At 39.0% G+C, this 24,022-nt stretch overlaps 1 protein-coding gene across 3 annotated transcripts in view; it reads right to left on the bottom strand.

The window, feature by feature from the left end:
* The window catches only part of POLH (DNA polymerase eta), a 31,503-nt gene that overhangs the window by 4,994 nt on the left and 2,487 nt on the right, over window positions 1-24,022 (bottom strand). Inside the window, exons 2-9 of one of the 3 annotated variants that reach the window (XM_024765989.1) lie at window positions 22,861-23,001; window positions 22,466-22,600; window positions 20,815-21,032; window positions 6,881-7,050; window positions 5,069-5,172; window positions 3,771-3,890; window positions 3,055-3,178; window positions 2,246-2,311 (exon numbers count right to left, since the gene is read on the bottom strand). In XM_024765989.1, coding sequence (XP_024621757.1) covers window positions 2,246-2,311; window positions 3,055-3,178; window positions 3,771-3,890; window positions 5,069-5,172; window positions 6,881-7,050; window positions 20,815-21,032; window positions 22,466-22,600; window positions 22,861-22,997 — 1,074 coding nt within the window. In that variant the 5' untranslated portion in view covers window positions 22,998-23,001. Of the gene's footprint in view, window positions 1-2,245; window positions 2,312-3,054; window positions 3,179-3,770; window positions 3,891-5,068; window positions 5,173-6,880; window positions 7,051-20,814; window positions 21,033-22,465; window positions 22,601-22,860; window positions 23,002-24,022 lie in introns of those variants that run through there. The other 2 variants (XM_024765990.1, XM_024765992.1) reach the window with 2 other exon arrangements.

Genomic DNA, 24,022 nt, shown 5'->3' with positions numbered 1-24,022 from the left:
AAATATTTCAATCTTAACAACAACAAAAAAACAGCAGTAGTTTCCACTAGCACCTCCTTACAGCCCATCTATAGAAGATAAAGTATAGTGAGCCTGCCTCTAGAGAGCATGATCATTGATACACTTTTCAGTGACGTCTAAGCATCTGAGTACTGTTGATGCAAAGCAAACTAAGAAATTAAGGTCGAGGCAAGAAGGTAAAAAGTATACATAGGGATCCCCTCAAAATCAAAAGGTTCTAGTGAGAAGAAACACCCCTAACACAAACCAAGAGCAGCAACCAACTTCTAGGTAAAAATACATTTTGTATTTTTGTGCATTTTGTAAATACAGTTTATACAGATTTGTATATCTCGAGAGAATACAAATAGGCAATTACAAACAAGTCCTTGTTGACTAAAACCGTTCAACTATAACTGACTGCCTACTATGTATCAGGCACTATCTAGAGATACAGGAGAGAACAAAAAGTCCAGGCCCTTCTGGATCTTATCTTGTAGTAGGAGCTGCATATAATAAATAAGTAGGCATGTAATAGAAATGACCACAAAATGCCATGGAAAAAAGCAGAGTAAGGCAGGGAGTGATGGAGGCTGCTGATATGACAGGGGAGTTGGGGAGAAGGTGAAGGTGAAATTTACTTGGTGTGTTAAATAAATGGGGAGGAGGCCAGCAAGTGGAGTCTAGAGGGGAGTGAGCTAGGGGGAGATGATAGGACATGAGGTCATTGACTGTTAGAGAATAAAGAGATGAGAACGGAGCGACACCTAGTGGGAAAAGTCAAATAGACCCATAACACAACCTCTTTATGATGCCTCCCAAAGAACAAACATTTACCACCACCTCAGCTAAAAAGGGGCAAACAGGTAATTATAGATGATTCCTGACAGTATATAGTTGATGTCTCAACTGGAGAGGACACATCAAACAATACCATCAGGAAAATGGAAAGAAAATCCACAGAATGGGAGAAAATATTTGCAAATTATATATTTGACAAGGGACTTATACCCAGAATACACACAGAACTTTTAAAACTCAATATAAAGAGACAACCCACTTCAAAAATGGGCAAAGGATCTTGACAGACATTTCTCGAAAGAAAATAAAGTAGCCAATAAGCACCTGAAAACCATGAGATACCACTTCACACCCACTAAAAATTTTTTAAAAGACAATGACAAAGATATAGAGAAATTAGAACCCTCTTACACTGCTGGGAGTGTAAAATAGTGCAGCAACAGTCTGGTATGCTAACATAGAGTTGCCATGTGACTCAGCAATTCTCCTCCTAGGTATATATACAAGGGAAATGAAAACATGTCTACACAAAAATCTGTACATGAATGCTCACAGCAACATCATTCATAATAGCCAAAAAGTGGAAATATCCATTCACTGATGAATTGATAAATGAAATGTGGTATATCCATTCAACAGAATGTTGTGATAAAAAGGAATAAAGTACTGATAGACGCTACAATATGGGTAAACCTTGAAAATATTATGTTAATTGAAAGATTTCAAGCCAGTCACACAAAAAGCCACATATTATATTATTCCATAGATATGAAATGTCCAGAATAATTAAGTCTATAGAGACAGAAAGCAGACTAGTGTTTGCGTAGGGCTGGGGGAGTAACTATTAGTGGGTATAGGATTTCTTTTCTGGGTTATGAAGTGTTCTTAAATTGATTATGGAATAGTTGAACAACTCTGAAATATACTAAAACTACTGAACTGCATACTATAAATGGGTGAATTTCATGGTATGTAAATATATATATATATGTATCAATAGAGCTTTTTTTTTGAAAGAGAGAAGATAAACTAATCAGATGTTTCATCTTTGACCTACGACTCTGTCTCTAAAACTGAGTACTTCGTTGTCACATGGACTATGTTAAAGCCGAATAATTTACAGTCCAAACCCTAAATGTCCTGCTTAATGGTTCTGATGAAGACCCACTGTATATTCAGAGCTGCAGTAACATTTAGATAAAATACAAAAAAGTAAAAGCAAATGGTAGTGAGGGAGACAGGGGTAGTCAGGTCTTACGTTCACAGATCCACGCTTTTGAGAATCATACTGAGTTTTATGGCAGTTTTATGGGAAAAGATAAAAGATTTCTTAAAATTTTCCAGCTGGTATCTTTTTGTATCTTTGTTTCTGCTCCATAAGGTAAGGAGCAACTTGTATTTAAATCCCAAACCTCACCCCAGGAATAAAGAAAGAAAATCTTACATCATTTCGGTCCTTGATTAGTCTCTCCTCTAGTTCCTGGGCTAATTGCAAAAGCCACCATTGTACCTAAAAAAAGTATTGAGACTTTAATCTTTCATTTCAAAGAACTAAATGGTGGTTTTGTTCAGTTCTCCCCAAAATGGAAGTGTGCAACAAAGTCTCCCCTGTAAAGATCCCCAGATCATAGAAATCTTCAGTACTCTGACCTGCCCTAGCTCAAGAGCTTTCATTCTTTTCCTGCTGGCATGCCATCAGGTGAATTTCAGGCATGTTCCAGCTCTGAGAAAAAAAGACACAGTGGGCTTCCCTGGTGGCGCAGTGGTTGAGAGTCCGTCTGCCGATGCTAGGGGACATGGGTTCGTGTCCCGGTCCGGGAAGATCCCACATGCCGCGGAGCAGCTGGGCCCGTGAGCCATGGCCGCTAAGCCTGCGCGTCCGGAGCCTGTGCTCCACAACGGGAGAGGCCACAACAGTGAGAGGCCCGCGTACCGCAAAAAAAAAAAAAAAAAAAAAGACACACACTTGAGGCACAGTATCCTGACCTCCTAAGATTTCACCTACCAAAAAATGAGTAATTCCATTTCAAACTTCAATCAGCTCCATTCTATTTCTTTTTAGATGGAAGAAAGGGAAAAAATAATAATAAAAAAAAATCCCAAGTTAAACTAATCAATTTTCAGCACACAAAAAACCTTCTATTTCCTTCATATTTTACAGCATAAAGGTCCCATCTAACTTTCCACAGCTACCAAAACCTACCCACCAACTCCCTTAAAAGAGGCAATGTTCTGTCAAGAGTGTCTGCCTACCTGTTCTCGAGCAGCCAGAGCTGTTTTTCCTGGGAAGTTCTTGCTGCAGCCAATGGTTTTGGGTATTTGCCTGGGTTTAACTGGATCATGTTCAATCCCCCGGCACATGGCATATAGCCAAGATCTAAGAAACCAGCAAAAAAGTTTAAGGTGAAAGCAAATGATTATCCTTGTTAAAACAAAATACCTATATTATACTACCTTTTATACCTTTCATGAAAAAGGAAAAATTTGTTCAAAATTAAGTACACCTCACCCGTAACAGAATCCTTGCCCTTCCCAATGAATTCCAGTAATGATAAATTGCCAAGGAGAACACATTATGCTTTCTAAAGCCAAGTCATCATTTGTGTTTTTGGAAAAGTGCCAACTAAGCCACATATTTCATATCCCCAAGTATTTTTGGTACTTAGTAAGCATAAATACAAGGATTTTTAAGAGAACAACAGCATCTTAGCACACATAAATGTTGTACATGTGTATATCAGAGCTTCAGAGTAACAGTTCCTATCTACCAACCTATTTAGGCACGTGAAAAAAACTAGACTAATAGGTTATAATGATTTAATATTTTAAAGCAAAAGGACCAATGCAATTACCTCGAGGAGCAAATATTAACCCAAAGATAGGTCTAGATTTTACCTGATGTTCTTGTCTACATTTGAATTTAGCATATCCATAAAGGTTATGATTGAAAAGTATTAGGAATCACTTACCCGTTCTTCTCCCCAAAATGACTCTGGAGCTGGGATTCAGTGAACTGGGTCAGTTCTCCCATGTATTCTACCCCCAGGATTTCAATGACAGAAGCCCCTAGCTTTCCTCCAAGACTACGGCTAACAACAACCAAAAAAAGACAAAAGATTTATAGGTCACATCATAAATATCTAGTTAGCAGTAGATGCAAAACATTTTGCCTGTATAAGAAGCTCTCCAGAGAGTTCAGGGAAAATGAGAACACACACTGGTCCTGTAAACTATTGATTTTCTAGCATAAGACTAGACGACTCTGGGAATTCAGTACTCTGGAAGTTAGGGCCTGGGAAGAAGACTAACCATAGCATAAACACAAGGGTAAAGTCATTAATTAGTTATCAAGTCAACTGTGTATAAAACTTTCAATTGTACAGGATCTACTGTCCCATTTAGGGATTAAAATTCCACCTCCAAAACAAACCCCTTCCATAGCTAAAACATTTTATATTTAAGAATATAGTAAAAAAACCCCACAAAACTCTTCAGCTTGGCCCTTGAGATGTCTAATAATCTGTCCTCAACCTCTCTGTTCAGTCCTTTTCCCATCACTTATCTTCCTCAATATGGTCCCAGTTCACTGGAAATATATTTTCTCCCTCTTGGTGCTCAAAACAGTCTCCAAATTGGTATTTCTCTTCTATTCTCATCTGACTCTCTGAATTATGCCAATCTCAAAACAAAATCCCATGCCTTTTTCATAAGTCCTTCTCAGATGACTTTTATGAACTTTGGTAACTACCTGTACAATTCATTTAGCAGTTACTCACATATAGTCTTGATGATAGCACTTTCACTATTGCTTTGAACAGATATATCTTGTCCCTTCAACAATATTATAAGCTCTTGTCAAGGACACACTATTGGTATGCACAACCTAGTTATTAATTTTATTTGGGAGCAATTCAGTAGCCCTGAACAGCTTGATACGCTACTAGAACAAAGAAAAGAAGTAAAATTCCTATTTGTTATTTAGTAACAGGCTTGAGTAAAAAACCTAGAAGGAAGTTAAACATATGGCTAAAAAACAGTTCATTTTTTTAAAATTCAGGATTAAGTATCTTCCACAGATAATCCGGAATTGAAAGTTCATTAAGAAAAAAATCTCAGCATGTTTGTAAAATTTTCTGTGTCATCTCTCTCCTGTCCCCATGGTACCTATTTTCCCTGGCTCCAATCCTTAAGGAACAGAAGAAACTACAACCAGAGACGGCCTTCACATATATAGAAGTGAAATCTAAGGTGCTCCCTGAATACTTACATTTTGCTAATAGGCACTTGGCTGAAGAGCTGTGGGACTGACCCATGTGAGACCAGGGTCTGCCGGTTGGGCTTGTTTAGTCCACAGGCCAGCTTTGCCAGAACCTGGAGCATGGAAAGTATAATAACCCCATTACTGTCAACACCCACACACAGAGTTGGTGAATATTAACACAAACATATACACGGCACAGCTTAAGGGCTGTAACTAATGGTTTCCACGTTAAAAACAAAAACAAAACCAGAAACTCAAGACATCTCCAAAGCTTGGTGTCCCACAATATCCACAGTGGAAAACATGACCCACTATCATTATCCTCATTGTTCTTTCCACATCTTCCATTCTCAGTCTTTCTTTAGTCATTTATTCCACCCTCATCTATTCCTTAAGGTTTTCCTATTTCAAGAGGGTGAAAAAGTAGAGAAGCTACAGAAGAGACTTAAGATGCATTTCTTAGTACGTCCATAAGAAAATGCTAAAACAAACTCATTTTACCCTACTCCATTTATATACATTTCTTGATTAATGGTTAGTCCATTTTGAGTCCCAGATTTAATGCAGATTACCATCATTTAGCATCTGTGATAAAGACTGGGCTCAAAGTCATTGTCCAATAGCAAACATCTTCTTATATTAAATAAGACTTCCAAATGAAAAAACCCTTGAGAAGTCTTTTCAAAGAATAAGGTACTTCAGTGGTATCATTTAACAACTTATAATTGGTAGGAAAAATATAAAATCACTCTTCAAATTCATTGGAGATTCCCTGAAATTCTACTAGGCCACATTTAGTCTAGTTTAAATTATTACATTGAGACTTTTGTTTCCCCTCCCTCCACCTAACCAGAAAAAAAAAAAAACCCAAAACTCTACTGAGTAGTTTGGCAACTTTCCTCTTCTTGGGAATTCCCTGGCGCTCCAGTGGTTAGGACTCGGTGCTCTCACTGCCGTGGGCTGGGGTTTAATCCCTGGTTGGGGAACTAAGATCCCACAAGCTGAGCAGTGCAGAACTTTCCTCTTCTTGAGTGAGGGAGAAAAGGTAGTAACTAGGAATAATCAGCCACTGCCCGACTACTGAGTCTACACCAAAGGGGATGAAGATCCCAGGGCCACACTGCAGTTTAATCAAAAAGCACAGAACAAAAGCATAGAACACCCAGAACTCCACATAAGAAGTGAGACAATACTAGAAAATTCAGCAACCGAAAAGGAAAGAAATAGGTTCCTACTAGCCTCCTCCTTTCTTTGTTTGCTTGCAGGATCTTAGTCCCCTGACCAGGGATTGAACCCAGGGCCCCCGGCAGTGAAAGCGCCGAGTCCCAACCACTGGACCACCAGGGAAGTCCTGCCTCCTCCTTTCTTTGTTTGCTTGCAGGATCTTAGTCCCCTGACCAGGGATTGAACCCAGGGCCCCCGGCAGTGAAAGCGCCGAGTCCCAACCACTGGACCACCAGGGAAGTCCTGCCTCCTCCTTTCTTTGGATAGTTCAGTCATTAAGGAAATACTGTGGATACAACTATGTAAATAACCATTTCCAGCAAAATTTTCAGCCTGCTTCTTAGGAAAGTACATGTGTAATGTCAATTCCCATGATAAAGAATTACTTAGGTTTTTATGTGGTCTTCACCATGAAGTTTAAGTAGAAACCCATTTCAAAGTATATGTGTAATGATTTAAATGCCCACTCATACCTATCCTGGCTGTTTGTTTTTTGTTTTGTTTTTGTTTTTCTTTTTTTTGTTTGTTTCTATGCCTGCTGTGTTTAACTACAGATATCTGTGTTTCTCTTTGAAATCTACTATTAGCCTTCACCTTATTGTGTGAAATCCCGGCTGAACACTGAAAACCAGTCTGCCTCTCTATGGCTGCTCTCATTTCCTCCACGATCACTGCTCCCACAGTGAGCTGTAGGTCTGGAGAGGTGGTGTTATCAGTCTGAAGAGAATCAAGCCATTGCAATAAGCCTTGTTTTCGCATTTCCTCTGAAAAGTTGAGAGGTAACAGTTAGACTTCTTTTTTTAAAAAATCAGGGTTTTATTTGTGTTATCTAATGCAGAAATGCTTAGATTTCAGGTACTTTACATATGTAGGTTTTCACCAAAAATGGCAGCCGTTTTAGAAGACTATTCAGTATCACAACAGAGATAAATTTCTCCTTCATACCAATTCTAGCAGCCTTATCTCCCAGCATTGGCTGAACCTTATAAGCTCTAATAAGCAACAAATATTTTGTATTGTCTTTCATGAGTAATGACTTAAAAGTACATCTGTTTTCTCTCTCCAGTTTTTGAACTTTCTTCTTCCAACTTCCCTTGCACATCACCAAGAATTCTATTAAGTTACTCAATTAGAAAATATTCAGAATTATCGCACGCTTCAGTACAAACTTAAGTTAGCATTTATGTATTTTTAGAGACTGGTTCCAGTTGAATAGCTTAAGTCCAATCAGAGGCACTAGATTTATTCTCTTGACAAACTATTTAAATTAGAAGTAGCTTTGTACCTTAGGGCTTTGAAAATACCTTACTATCCAATTTAGAACTAGTCACAGTTTTGAAAAACATTTTAAAAGTATTATATAACAAGGAAGTTAGGAAATATACACATGCTGTTTTAAAGAGGCTGTAATGAGGTATGAACACGGCAAGGAAATTCAAAATATCTTGGAGAGGCAGAGTGAAGGGTCACATATATGGAGAAGAGGAGGAAGATGAGCACATAGAAGGAAGTATTTTCCAGCTATTGAGGGCTGCTGTTTCTCTCCTTTGCTGGTCTATCTCCCTCCTCTAACACCGTAACTGCAGATACAGAGCAACGTTCTCCTCTTCTCTGTATATATGCTTTTTCTCTTGGTGAACTGGTACTGGCTTATGTTTCAATTTGTTTATGCTAAGTACATGCAAATCTTAATCTCTATCCCCAAGCTCTTAACTTTAATCCCTTATTTCTACCTCCCTACAGGAAAAGTCTTCTTGAATTTTTCATTACAGTATCAAACAAAATACTACTAAAGTCAACCTTTATTATATCTTCCTCCCCAAAGGTTCTCTTTCCCAAACAACTCCTTATTTCTCTTAAAGGTTTAAAATCTAATATTGGCTTCTTTTTTTTTTTAATTAATTAATTATTTTTATTTTTGGCTGCCTTGGGTCTTCGTTGCTGCACACGGTCTTTCTCTAGTTACAGCAAGCTGGTGCTACTCTTCGTTGCGGTGTGCGGGCTTCTCATTGCGGTGGCTTCTCTTGTTGCAGAGCGCGGGCTCTAGTAGTTGCAGTATGCGGGCTTAGTTGCTCCTTGGTATGTGGGATCTTCATGGACCAGGGCTCGAACCCATGTCCCCTTCGATGGCAGGAGGATTCTTAACCACTGCACCACCAGGTAAGTCCCTTGGCTTCTTTTCTTTTATTCCCCTTTATTATAGTTATTTAGTTACCAAAGCCCACTTCAAAATATTTCACATATCCATTGCAACCCACTGTATTTTATTCAGCTTTTCTTCATTCTTGCCTAGACCACCTCAAACTTCTTTGTTTGTGGTTTTTGTTTGTTTGTTTTTGGCTGCACCGTGCGGCATGTAGGATCTTAGTTCCCCCACCAGGGATCAAACCCATGCCCCTAGCAGTGGAAGCGCAAAATCTTAACCACTGGACCACCAGGGAAGTCCCCATAAATTTATAATTAACTCTTAAAAATCAGGTAGTGTTAAGTCTTCCAACTTAGTTCTTTTTCAAAATCGTTTGCCTATTCCACATCCTTTGCATTTCCATACAAATTTTAGAATCAGTTTATCAATTTCTATAAAATCCTGCTGGGATTTTGGAGGGAATGCAATGAATCTGTAGGTCAATTTGGGGAGATTTGAACTCTAATATTATTTAATCTTTCAATCCATGAGCATGGTCTCTTCATTGATTTCATCTTTAATTTGTTAGTGATGTTTTGTAGTTTTCACTGAACTAGTTTTTCCACATATATTGTTAAATATATCTCTAATAATTTTATGGTTTTAATGCTATTGCTTTTTAAATGTCAACTTCCCATTTTAAATTTTAATATATAGAAATACAACCAATTTTTGCATATTGACTTTGTCCCCTGCAACCTTGCTAATCTCACTTATTCTAGGTTCTTTTTTTGGTGGGGGAGTAGATTCCCTAGGATTTTCTATAAACATGGGCATGTCACCTGCATTTGACTAGAACTGTTCTAAGAGTGAGCACTGGTAATTCGTGCCAAAACTTCGGAATTAAACTGATAAACCTCTAGCTATGGCCCACAACTCTAGGGACCATAACTACAAAAGAGAAGTCCCTATACTGGTAACGGGTGTACCTTCTTCTGTGCTATGAGCTGATTAGTGCCTTCCAAGCTCCCTCTGGTTGTTGGCAGAATTTATCATCTTGGGGACTTCCCTGGTGGCAAAGTGGTTAAGAATCCGCCTGCCAAGGCAGGGGACGTGGGTTCGATCCCTGGTCCGGGAAGATCTCACATGCCACGGAGCAGCTAAGTCTGTGTGCTACAGCTACTGAGCCTACGCTCTAGAGCCGGTGAGCCACAACTACTGAGCCCGTGAGCCACAACAACTACTGAGCCCACGCCCCTAGAGCCCGTGCTCCACAGCAAGAGAAGCCACCACAATGAGAAGCCCACACACAGCAACAAAGAGTAGACCCCATTCGCTGCATCTAGAGAAAGCCCGTGCGCAGCAACGAAGACCCAACGCAGCCAAAAATAAATAAATTAATTAAAATAAATAAATTTATCATCTTGTGGCTGTAGAATTGAGGTCCCCATTTTCTTGCTGGCTGTCAGCAGAGGGCAGCTCTCAGAGCATAGCCATGGGGGCTTCTCCAAAGGCCCTCTTACAATATGGCAGCTTACTTCATCAAAGCCTGCAAGCAGTCTAGCCAACTCTTACAGCTCTCAACTTTGGCAGTTGATTGATTTATTTTTTTAATTTTTAGTTTTATTATTATTATCATCTTTTTTTTGGCTGTTCTGGGTGGTATGTGGGGATCTTAGTTCCCTGACCAGGGATCAAATTCATGCCCGCTGCAGTGTAAGTGTGGAGTCTTAACCACTGGACCTCCAGGGAAATCCCTGACAGTTGATTTATATTTTTTTATACCACTACACAACTGTTTCTTATTATATGCATTCACATGTTCAATACTTGCTTAGAAATAAATGAATTAAGAGGAAGCAAACGGAGAACAAATGAGTTCTTTAGCTAACACAAACCAGTTACAAAATGGCCCCAAAGGGTAAGTTTTCACTCTGACAATTTTTGAGTTATTTTTAATTAATTTTACTATTTAAACTTTTATTTTAAATTAATCTTTTATTTTTAATTAATCTTACTACTTAAACTTTCCACACACATAACTGTTTCAGAAACAGAAAAAACAAAGTTGCAAATGCAGCATGGCTGAGTAGGACCCATTAAGAGGCACCATGGTAAAGTTGAATGGGAACTTCAGTATAAAAACATCACAAATACCTCAACTCTTTTTCCTAGCTTTGAAATATGTCACATCCATGAAAAACAATTTCTGGGAGGGTATATGCACTTAGATCAGCTAATTTCTGTTATGAGGTTTTTTTTTTTTATTACACACATCATATGAAGACTCGGGAGTATGATATATCATCATAAATCATTTCCTAGACATTGTACTGTTCTGAGCACTCTAAATAATAAGATATCACTGCATCTTGAAGCTTAATATTTAAACTAGACACAATAAAGCAACTTCTTCCTTCATATATGAATACCTTTTATTTCCTCATACAGAAATAAGATTTCTTTAAAACACTGGCATTTTATATAAAAATGTAAGAAAGATAGGTATAGAAGAGGAGCATGTCCATTTGAAGTAACATTTGACCACCAACAAAGGTATGTACCATCATCTTCACCAGGGAGCTCTTCAACAATGAGGTGCCCTCCAAAACCAATGTAGCATGTAATAATAGTTCTTATTCCGAGGTATGTAGGTTTCAGTGGGTCTGTGAATCTCCTGAAAACTACATGCAAAACTGTCTTACATGTAGATATGTATTTTTCTGAGGCAAGCAAGGGTCCACAGCTTTCAACAGATTTTCAAAAGGGCATATAGCCTTCAAAAAACCCCTTAAACAGCAAATAATTTAAAGTACTATAAAACCAACCACAACCACACAAAATCTATGGGATGCAGCAAAAGCAGTCCTAAGAGGGAAGTCCATAGAGATACAGGCCTTCCTCAAAAAAACAAGAAAAATCTCAGGGACTTCCCTGGCGGTCCAGTGGTTAAGATTCTGCGCTTCCACTGCAGGGGGCATGGATTCAATCCCTGGTTGGGAACTAAGATTCCACATACTGTGTGGCACAGCCAAAAAAAAACAAAAAACAAAGAAAAACCCAGAAAAATCTCAAATAAACAATCTAACCTACTACCTATGAGAATTAGAAAAAGAACAAAACCTAAAGCCAGCAGAAGGAAGGAAATAATAAAGTATTATAAAACCAATTCCAAATGTTTATTTAAAAAAATTAGCTACACAGTAAAATGTAGTACACAAAACTAAGCCCCCCCACAAAAAAGAAAGAAAGAAAGAAAAAAAAAAACAATAACAGGACTTCCCTGGTGGTGCAGTGGTTAAGAATCCACCTGCCAATGCAGGGGACACGGGTTCGAGCCCTGGTCTGGGAAGATCCCACATGCCACGGAGCAACTAAGCCTGTGACCCACAACTGCTGAAGCCCACGCACCCTAGAGCCCGTGCGCTGCAACCACTGAGCCCATGTGCCACAACTGCTGAAGCCCGCAGGCTCTAGGGTCCGCATGCCAAAACTACTGAGCCCGTGTGCTACAACTACTGAAGCCCGTGCGCCTAGAGCCCGTGCTCCACAAGAGGAACCACCGCATTGAGAAGCCCACGTACCGCAACGAAGAGTAGCCCCTACTTGCCACAACTAAAGAACGCCTGCGCACAGAAACAAAGACCCAATGCAGTCAAAAATAATCAATAGATTTGCCTTTAAAAACAACAACCCCGGGCTTCCCTGGTGGCACAGTGGTTAAGAATCTGCCTGCCAATGCAGGGGACACGGGTTCGTGCCCTGGTCTGGGAAGATCCCACATGCTGTGGAACAACTAAGCCCGTGAGCCACAACTACTGAGCCTGCGTGTCTGGAGCCTGTGCTCCACAACGGGAGAGGCCATGACAGTGAAAGGCCCGCACACCGCGATGAAGAGTGGCCCCCGCTCGCTGCAACTGGAGAAAGCCCTCGCACAGCAACGAAGACCCAACACAGCCAAAAAAAAAAAAAAAAAACAAACAACAACCCCCCAAAACCCAACAACAACAAAAACACAACACAAAAAACAAAACCAAAAAACCCTTCCTTACTCTGATCCCAGAATAATAATAATAAATCAATAAAGGCAAATGTACCATAACTTTGCCTCCTTTAAGTGGCACATTACATTGTCCATTGTATTCTCCCTAAAGAACTAAAAGATCTGCAGCCTCCACCTTGATAAACTCAGCTATCAGGATCAGAAAATAAAATAATTCCTCAATGGTCCTTCCCGTAAGTTTCCCCGGGTAGTTCCACCTCTACCCTTCAATACAACATGTTAAAAGGCATCATACAACTGTTGACAGCAAAACTAAACTTTAATAGCTTACATCTTACTTTAAAACATGGAACCCATGGAAAATTCACCACTGTAACTAGAAATAAGCTAAACACTCTTGGAGTTTTTTCTGAACAAATCTGTATTGTTTCTACAAGTAATAACATATGCCCTGACAAGTCCCCCAAGAAGTTAACTTGTATCCTTTTGGTTAACGTCCAACATTCAAAGATTTTCACTAAAAGAGCTCTTCTAAATAAGAATAATGTTGGGATTTCCCTGGTGGCATAATGGTCAAGAATCTGCCTGCCAGTGCAGGGGACACAGGTTCGATCCCTGGTCTGGGAAGATTCCACATGCCGCGAAGCAACTAAGCCCATGTGCCACAACTACTGAGCCTGTGCTCTACAGCCCATGTGCCTAGAGCCTGTGCTCTGTAACGAGAAGCCACCGCAGTGAGAAGCCTGCGCACCGCAACGAAGAGTAGCCCCCACTCACCCCAGCTAGACAAACCCCATGCGCAGCAATGAAGACCCAATGTAGCCAAAAGTAAATAAAAAATAATTTTAAAAATAAATAAATAAGAATAATGTTACAAAATAAAGCTAAAGTACATGTTACAAATGAAGGGGAGAATAGATACATTGTTTTGAATACAGCCATTATCATAAGTACTAGAAAATGTGTGTGAAAAGGTGTTAAAAAGCTTCTAGATACAGAATCTTTGCTCTGTGAGCTCCAGCTGAATTCCACTTTCATAATATTTTGATTAAAAAAATAATAAGACCCGGATTAAAAGCAAGTTTTAATTGCCCTAATTTAATTCTAGTCTAAGAAAAATATTTTTTTGGCCACACCACACAGCATGCAGAACTTCCCCCACCAGTGATTGAACCCGTGACCCCTGCAGTAGTCTTAACCACTGAACTGCCAGGGAAATCCCTAAGAAAATATTTTTAACCATCAAGTACATTTTATTAAAGCACTTTCATGCAGATTATATCTCAAGTTTTTATCAGGCAGATAAAGTAAACAAAGATAAGCTTACCAAAAAAGAAATCACTTATCATTCTCTTACACATCAATAACCAAGTGGAGAATATAATAGAAAAAAACACAAAATCGTAATGGCAATTAAAAAAAATTAAAGCATCTAGGAACTAACATAATGAATGCACAAGACCTTTACAGAAAAAAGTAAAGCTTTAATAAGGATATTATAATTGGATACTCATGTAATAAAAAAAGGAATCTTGATCCCTACCTCACATCCTGCAGACACACACATAGTGGATAGTAAATCTAAATGTAAAAGGCAAAACAATAAAGCTTCTAAAATAATATAGGAGAGTTTCTTCATGATCTTGAATAGGTAAAGAAGACCTTAAAAAAATACTATCCATAAAGAAAAAAAAAGACAAACTGGACCAAATTAAAATTAAGAGCCTCTATTCATCAAAATCCACCATTAAGAGAGTAAAAAACAAGGGAATTCCCTGGCTTCCCAATGGTTAGGGCTCCACGCTTCCACTGTAGGGGGCACGGGTTCAATCCCTGGTTGGGTGGGGAACTGGAACCCCACATGCCACACGGTGTGGCCAAAAAATTAAAAAAAAAAAAAAAGAGTGAAAAACAAGCCACAAACAGAAGATGTTGCAATACATATATTTGATAATGACTCATATCCAGAATACATAAAGAAGTCCTATAGATGAATAAGACAATTAAACCAAAATAATGGGCAAATACTTAAACAGGCACTTCATGAAAGAAGAATGGTCATCAACTTACAAAAAGGTGCTCAATTTCATTAACACCAGGAACATGCAGACTAAAACCATAATATGATATCACTATACACTCATCAAAATGGCTAAAAAGCAAGAGAAAAAAGCAAGTGTTGAAAAAGATGTGGAACAACTAGAACTCTCATATACCGCTAGTGGAATTATTAATCAGTATACCCTTTTTGGAAACCTTTCGGTAGTATCTACTAACGCTGAGTACAGGCAAACTAAAGCTGAATACAGACAAACCACATAACTGAGCACTTCTAGTCATATGCTCAACAGAAATGCACACACTAAAAGATATTTACAAAAATGTTCATAGCAGCACTATTCTTAGTGGTCCAAAACTGGACGAAATCCAAATATCCATCAAGAGTAGAATGGGTAAATTGTAGTATATTCATACAATGGAATACTACAGAAACTCAACTATATACAACAGAATGGATGAATCTCACAAAGACAATGTTGAGTGAATGAAGCCAGACTCAAGTATATACTGCATAATTTCAATTTTATAAAGTTCAAAAATAAACTAAATAGAAATCAGGACAGTGGTTATATAGGAGAGCGGGGAGAGGAATAGATAATGACTGGGAGGGTAGGCAAGGGTGGCTTCTAGAATTCTGACATTTTTTGATCTGGGTGCTGCTTACAGAAGTGGGTTTACTTTGTGAAATCACTCAAGGTGTACACGTACAATTTATATACTTTATGTATATTACATCAGTTAAAAGTTTAGAGGAGAAAGGAAAAGGAAAACATACTGGATTCTAGATTTCAGAAGAAGCAGAAATATAAACCAAAAATCCCAATGCAGGGAGCCCGGGTTCAATCCCTGGTCAGGGAACTAGATTCCACATGCACACCGCAACTATGAGTGCATGCCGCAACTAAGTAGTCCACGTGCCGCAACTAAGTAGTCCTCATGCAGCAAATAAGGATCCCACATGCCGCAACTAAACACGGCGTAACAAAGATCCTGCGCGCTGCAACTAAGACCTGGCGCAGCCTAAATAAATAAATATTAAAAAAAATAAAAGCAACTTGTTCCAAAAAATTATTAAAAAAAAATTTTTTTAAATCACTAAAAGGTATGTGGAATCTAAAATATGACACAAATGAACTTATCTATAAAACAGAAACAGACTTACAGACATAGAGAACAGACCTGTGGTTGTCAAGGGCAGGGGGAGGCATGGATTGGGAGTTTGGGATTATTAGATACAACTATCATAGTATATAGAATGGATAAACAACAAGGTCCTGCTGTATAGCACAGAGAACTATATTCAATATCCTGTGATAAACTATAAAGGAAAACAATATGAAAGGAATTATATATATGTCTTACTGAATCACTTTGCTGTACAGCAGAAATTAACACATTGTAAATCAACTATACTTCAATAAAATAAATTTTAAAAAATAAACAAAAATCACTAAAAGGGACATAAATGAAGACCTAAAAATTGGTGAAATGTTTATGGATGGGATAACTAAGCATTAAGATAACTATCCTCTCTAAATATGTAAATTTAATGTAACTCCCAGGATTTTTTGAAGAATTAAACTAATGTATTCTAAAACATATATTGAACAATAAAGGTGCATAAATACCCAAGACAATTTTGAAAAACAAAAGCAGAGGGGAGTCCTTATCAAATATTATGACATACTACAAACTAATAAAAATAATGTGTTTCTGAAGCAGAAGCAGACACTAATGGGACACTACAGAAACAGACCCACTGATATATAAGTTGAGAAAGAACGGATTATTAATAAATGTTGGGAAAACTGACGCACTATAAGAATAATAACTAAGGTGGCTCCCTACCTTAAATCAAATAAAGGTAAATTCCATATAGCTGAAATACCTAAAAATAAGCTATAAGGCAAGTAGAAGAAAATGTAGAAAAATGTCTTTAGGAACATCTGGTAGAAATGGATGTCTAAAATGAGATTCAAAATACACAAACCATAAGGTGAAAAACTTAAGAACTAAAAGAATTTGTACAACAAAGTACAGCATAAACAAAGTTAATGGATGGGGGCTTCCCTGGTGGCGCAGTGGTTGAGAGTCCACCTGCCAATGCAGGGGGCACGGGTTCGTGCCCCGGTCTGGGAAGATCCCACATGCCGCGGAGTGACTAGGCCCGTGAGCCATGGACACTGAGCCTGCGCATCCGGAGCCTGTTGCTCCGCAACGGGAGAGGCCACAACAGTGAAAGGCCCACGTACCCAAAAAAAAAAAAAAAAAAAAAAGTTAATGGATGACAGACTTGGGAAAAGATATTTGAAGAGTCAAAAATAGACAAGGGACCAACAACTAGGATACACAAGGAGCTCTTCCAAAAACAAAAACAAAAAACAACGGCAGAAATCCAATGGAAAATTGGATGAAGATTATAAATAAATAATTCACAAAAGTAGAAACTCAACTGGCTAACAAGTATATGAAGAGAAGCTCAACCTCAATTAGTAAAGAGAAGTATAAATTAAAACAAACCCCAAAATATAAAATACCCCTTTATAGCCATCACATTGGCAGGTACTTTAAAATATTAGATAATACCAATTGCTGGTGAGGATATGGAGGAAACAGGAATTCTTGTGTACTGTCAGAGGTAGGGCAAATTGTTACAGTTATTCTGGGGAGCAATTTGGCAGTATTTAGTGAAACTAAGTATATGTGTATACCCTATAATCTAGCAGTCCACTCCTGAAAATACTTCCCAGAGAAACCCTTGCATATGTCCAAGAGGATTAATGAGGACATTCATCATATAAACAGAAGGACGTGAGAAGCAACCAATGAGCTCATCAGTAGGAGAAAGGTCTGTAAACATGGTAGATCCATACCACAGATTATGCTGCAATTAAAAGAAATCAATTACACATAAATACAGCTACATGAATAGATGTATAAAATCAGCAATGAAAGAAAATTAATAATGAGACCTATAATAACAGTCCTATCATGTAATTAAAAAGCACAAATTTTTTTAAACATTGTTTCACAGCAAATTAATGCAGTTTATACTCAACTGCATCTTTTTTTAAAAAATTTTTATTGGAGTATAGTTAATTTACAATGTTGTATTAGTTTCAGGTGTACAGCAAAGTGAATCAGTCACACATATACATACAACCCCTCTTTTTTTTAGATTCTTTTCCCATGTCATTACAGAGTATTGACTAGAGTTCCCTGTGCTATACAGCAGGTTCTTATTAGTTATCTATTTCATATATGGTAGTGTGTATATGTCAGTCCCAATCTCCCAATTTATCCCTCCCCCACCACCTTATCCCCTGGTAACCATAAGTTTGTTTTCTACATTCATGACGCTACTTCTGTTTTGTACATAAGTTCATTTGTACCTTCTTTTTTTTTTTTAGATTCCACATATAAGCAATATCATATGTTTGTCTTTCTGTGTCTTACTTCACACAGTATGACAATCTCTAGGTCCATCCATGTTGCTACAAATGGCATTATTTTGTTCTTTTTTATGGCTGAGTTATATTCCATTGTATATATGTAACACATCTTCTTTACCCATTCCTCTGTTGATGGACATTTAGGTTGCTTCCATGTCCTGGCTATTGTAAATAGTGCTGCAATGAACACTAGGGTGCATGTATATTTTTGAATTATGGTTTTCTCTGGGTATACGCCCAGGAGTGAGATTACTGGGTCATATGGTAGTTCTTTTTTTTTTTTTTAAATATGTTGGGGGTAGGAGTTTATTAATTAATTAATTTATTTTTGCTGTGTTGGGTCTTTGTTTCTGTGCGAAGGCTTTCTCTAGTTGTGGCAAGCGGGGGCCGCTCTTCATCGCGGTGCGCGGGCCTCTTACTATCACGGCCTCTCTTGTTGTGGCTCACAGGCTCCAGACGCGCAGGCTCAGTAGCTGTAGCGCACGGGCTTAGTTGCTCCGTGGCATGTGGGATCCTTCCAGACCAGGGCTCGAACCCATGTCCCCTGCATTAGCAGGCAGATTCTCAACCACTGCGCCACCAGCGAAGCCCAACAACTTTTTTTTTTTAACTTTATTTATTTTACTTATTTTTGGCTGTGTTGGGTCTTCACTGCTGCACATGCGCTTTCTCTAGTTGCAGCGAGCGGGGACTACTCTTCGCTGTGGTGTCCAGCTTCTTACTGTGGTGGCTTCTCTTGTTGTGGAGCATGGGCTCTAGGTGCACGGGGTTCAGTAGTTGCAGCCCGCAGGATCAGTAACTGTGGCTCGTGGGCTCCAGAGCACAGGCTCAGTAGTTGTGGCTCACGGGCCCAGTCGCTCCGTGGCATGTGGGATCCTTCCAGACCAGGGCTCGAACCCATGTCCCCTGCATTAGCAGGCAGATTCTCACCCACTGCGCCACCAGGGAAGCCCGCGGGGACTACTCTTCGTTGTGGTGCACAGCTTCTTACTGTGGTGGCTTCTCTTGTTGTGGAGCATGGGCTCTAGGTGCACGGGTTTCAGTAGTTGCAGCACGCAGGATCAGTAACTGTGGCTCGTGGGCTCCAGAGCACAGGCTCAGTAGTTGTGGCACACAGGCTTAGTTGCTCCAGGGTATGTGGGATCTTCCCGGACCAGGGATCAAACTCGTGTCCCCTGCATTGGCAGGCGGATTCTCAACCACTGCGCCACCAGGGAAGCCCCGATATCGTAGTTCTATTTTTAGTTTTTTAAGAAACCTCCATACTGTTCTCCATAGTGGTTGTACCAATTTACATTCCCACCAACAGTGTAGGAGGGTTCCCTTTTCTCCACACCCTCTCCAGCATTTGTTGTTTGTAGATTTTTTTGTGTGTGTGGTACGTGGGCCTCTCACCGCTCTTGTCTCTCCCGTTGTGGAGCACAGCCTCCAGACTCACAGCCTCAGTGGCCATGGCTCACGGGCCTAGCCGCTCCGCGGCATGTGGGATCCTCCCGGACTGGGGCATGAACCCGTGTCCCCTGCATCGGCAGGCGGACTCCAAACCACTGAGCCACCCGGAAAGCCCTGTTTGTAGATTTTTTGATGATGGCCATTCTGACCAGTGTGAGGTGATACCTCATTGTAGTTTTGATTTGCATTTCTCTAATAATTAGTGATGTTGAGTACCTTTTCATGTGCTTAAAAAGCACAAGTTTTAAAAACACGCGTTATATAAGTCAGACAGAGAAAGACAAATACTGTGTTATCACTTATATGTGGAATCTAAAAAATAAATGAATTAATACAACAAAACCGGAACAGACTCACAGATAGAGAGAACAAACTAGTGGTTACCAGTGAGGAGAGGGGAGGGGAAGGGGCAAGATAGGGGTAGAGGTTTTAGAGATACAAAATACTGTGCATAAAATACATAAGCAATAAGGATATATTATACAGCAATTATTTTATAATAACTTTAAATGGAGTATAATCTATAAAAATATTGAATCAATATGTTGTACCCCTGAAAGTAATATAATAGTAAATCAACTATATTTCAATAAATAAATAAAAAATAAATGAAAAATGATAATAGCAGACAAAAATAATTAAAAGCACATGTACAAAGCAACACTGTACAATTTATAAAGACATATACATATTTAAGAAGATATACATCAGTGAGTGCCAGAGGGTTTGTGGGGTAGGAAGGGAGAAGGGGGAATCACTATGAAGGGGAAAAGAAGTAAAATAAGTAAAGTAAAATGAGAGAGGCCTTGAACAGCTCATCGATGACATTATCCTGATAACTGATTAGAAATTTTGAGTAATTCAACTCCCTGTTGTTTAGGTCCCCTTAAAAAAGCTCACTCTTCGGGCTTCCCTGGTGGCGCAGTGGTTGAGAGTCCGCCTGCCGATACAGGGGACATGGGTTCGTGCCCCGGTCCGGGAAGATCCCACATGCCACGGAGCAGCTGGGCCCGTGAGCCGTGGCTGCTGAGCCTGCGCGTCCGGAGCCTCTGCTCCGCAATGGGAGAGGCCACAACAGTGAGAGGCCCACGTAACGCAAAAAAAAAAAAAAGCTCACTCTTCTTATGAACCAAGTTACAATAATATAAATTAACCTACAAATAATGGAAGCGCGCAGTCAGCCTTCTACTGATAACTTTAACCTGCCCTAGTTACGTCTCAAGAGAAACTTGATGTTAATACAGATTTCACAGCTTCTCAACATCCATATACCTGGAAAGATAAAAGAATTTGTATATCCTTCCATGTGAGTCCTTGTGATTCATTCATGTTGTAGTTTAAGTTTCCTTTCAATCAATCCAAGAAGGAGCAGTATGACCAAGCAAAGCAGGTTCCAAAGGCAGGAAGCAGAAGCAATATGACGCTATGCAAGTACCTTTCTGAATAGTCCCTTCTGCTGTTGTAGGGCTTTGGGGCAACCCTTCAATGTAGGTGGTTGGCAATAAGTCTGCTGAGAGAGGCTGACCTTGGAGCTTTTGCAGTCTCTCTTGTACAGCACTGGTCAGGTCTACATAAGCCTCATCAATGCTGGCACGTTCAATCACAGCAAAACGAGACATTACCTCCATTACTTCCACACTGGCTTCCCGGTACCTAAGAGCATGAGAGCACAATATACTCACACACATACAGAGCAAGGAAAGGATGCTCTATTGCAGTAGTTGGTGTTCTTTCACAGACTCTTCAGTATAATCACTCCAAGGTATTTTTAAGAATATTTGATAAACTAAGTATATATATGTTTTTGCAAATCATATTTTTATTTTTATAACCCGGCATCTCAGGTTAATTATTAAAATAATAATTTAAAATTACCAGGTCTTTATTAATAGCTCTCTGGTCTACAAACTTATTCCTAAATTTTCTAAAACTGCCTTTGTTCATTATTTGATGAAGATTTTAAGAGTAAAATAAATGATCCAGTTTTAAGTTGGTGGCATGTGGCTTTTCAAAATCACACTCTGAAGTCAACTATATTTCTGGGAAGTTACACTGTCTTTCCCAGCATAAAATTCTATTCAATGCAACGTAGCATATGTCCATTAGCTGAATTAATTCTACTTTAGGGTTACAGTATTAATCTTCAGTCAAATCTGTCTTCTTTTCTGGCAATAATCCCAATGTGAGGTTGGCTATGACACTCCACCTTTAGACTTCTAATTGATAGGTGAATTCAGGGGTATCTCAAGTCCCAAGTCAAAGCATGATCCCTACACACAGCACCCCACACAGTATAGTGTACTGTGAGAACGTGGATATCTGAAAATGAATCCTCAGTCTTCCACTTCCTAACTGTGCGAACTTAAATTATTTAACCTCTCTAAATTGGTCCCTCATTTGTGTGTGCGTGGGGGTGGGGGGGATAATACTAGAACCTTCCTTATAACAATGTGAGATTTAAGAGACACTGCCAATGAAGAATTTAACACAGTGCCTGGCATATGACATATGTTCACTATACACTAGCTATTAGGATTATTATAATGACTGGGGCTTGTATCTACCTCTAACTTGGCTATGCCTATACTAATGCCTCCCATTCCAAGGCTAACTTTCTAAAATCTGGGCAGAGATAGCTCAGTTCAAAAACAGAGAAATTAAGCTTCTTTGGGACTGTTCAATTCTGGCAAATAATTCTAGATATTGCACTAGAATGTGAGTTTGACTCAGCCTTCTCTGGAAAAACTCTTATTAGTTTCACAGTCAATTTAATTACTTCAAACATTTCAGACTTTTGGCCTGAGAACATGGGAAGTGGAATTAAGTTTTAATTATAACAACCAATTGTTAAATAATTAAGGAACTGAAAGGGTATTAAGGGTGGCAATTATTATAGGTAATAATGATTCTGAACTGTTCCTAAAACGCAATATTAAAATCTGTTTTCATTCCACACTGAAAATTTAGCTGACTAAAGGGAACTTTTTCAGATGTTATTTACATAAAACGAATTAGAAACATGAGTTCCTAGCCTCATGAAATGCTTCCAACTCTTCCATTCCCCTTAAACAAGCTTTTCTTCTTACTTGGTGAGGTTAGCTTTTCCATGGGACTCACGAACTTGTGCCAGTAGAAGATGTGGACATAACTTCTTAGCATCATCTGCCCACATGTTTCTAGTGACCCCAAATGCACGAGCTTCATAACTTACTGCAACGATTCTAAGGTTAGGAAAAAAAGGGGAACAGAAAAATATTACATGATCACAAGCAAAAATAATTAAAATTTAACATGATGAATAGGTTATAAACATAATAGTATAAACTTTTTGGTCACTGATGCTACTATTCATTCTCAAATATAGCAGTTCAGAACCCCCCAAAACAGGACCTAGCATAGTGCCATGTATTTTTTTTTTTGCCATGTATTCTTATAGATTAAAACAGTAGTTGAGAGTTACAACAATAACTATGATACATACCCACCACCCTTCCATGATTTGTACTGTACAACTGCACAAGGTTTATTCCTCAAATGAGGATTTTGTCGCTGTTCCACTTGAACAAAAAAACAGTCCATGTCCACTAGAGTAATTACCCGGTCTTGTCCATTAGCCATTTTTCTGTAAGACAATATTTTATGGACAGTTAGAAAGGATATTGAATAAAAAGTGCCAAAGAAAATTATACTTCCATTCTTCCATTGTTGAATTACCATAAGCATGGGAACATGGAAACTAACAATAATGAAACAGGCATTTTCATATACTGCTGGCAGGAAAATAATAAACTGACACAACTTTAGAAAGGTAATAAATATTGAAAGCTTTAAAGAATACCCATCCCCCCAAAGAATTGAACACTTCACAAAAGAAGATATACAAATAGTCAACAGTCACATGAAAATGGCTCAACATCATTAGTCATAGGGAAATGCAAATTAAAACCACAATGCAGGCTTCCCTGGTGGCACAGTGGTTAAGAGTCCACCTGCCGATGCAGGGGACGCAGGTTCGTGCCCCGGTCCGGGAAGATCCCACATGCCGCGGAGCGGCTGGGCCCGTGAGCCATGGCTGCTGGGCCTGCGCGTCCGGAGCCTGTGCTCCGCAACGGGAGAGGCCACAACAGTGAGAGGCCCGCGTACTGCAAAAAAAAAAAAAAACTACAATGCACGTCAATGGAGGGATAAAGTCAACAGTTAATCTAGTTGACAGACAAATCTCAAATATAAGTTCAGGGAAAAGAGAAGCAGAAAATGATATATAACATCAAAGCATTCATGTGAATTTTTAAAACTTTTTATTTTGAAATACTTTTACACTTACAGAAAAGTTGCAAATATAGTAGGGTTCTCCTATACCCAGTTTCCCCTAATGCTAACATTTTATACAGCACAATTATCAAAACTAAAGAATGAACATTAGTATAATATTCACACTACAAACTTTACTTGAATTTTACCAGTTATTCCACTAATGTTCATTTTTGGTTCCAGGATCCAGCTTAGGATCCAGTCTTAGTCATCACGTCTCCTTAGTCTTCTCCAATCTGTGACACTTCATGTTTTTCATGACCTTGACACTTTTGAAGGGAACTACTCAGTTGCTTTGAGAATGCCTCTCAGTTTAGGTTTGTCTGATGTTT

Source organism: Neophocaena asiaeorientalis, unplaced genomic scaffold (assembly GCF_003031525.2).
Source record: "Neophocaena asiaeorientalis asiaeorientalis breed wild unplaced genomic scaffold, Neophocaena_asiaeorientalis_V1.1 scaffold46, whole genome shotgun sequence".
Lineage (NCBI taxonomy): Eukaryota > Metazoa > Chordata > Mammalia > Artiodactyla > Phocoenidae > Neophocaena > Neophocaena asiaeorientalis.
This window is presented reverse-complemented; position numbering and strand designations above follow the sequence as displayed.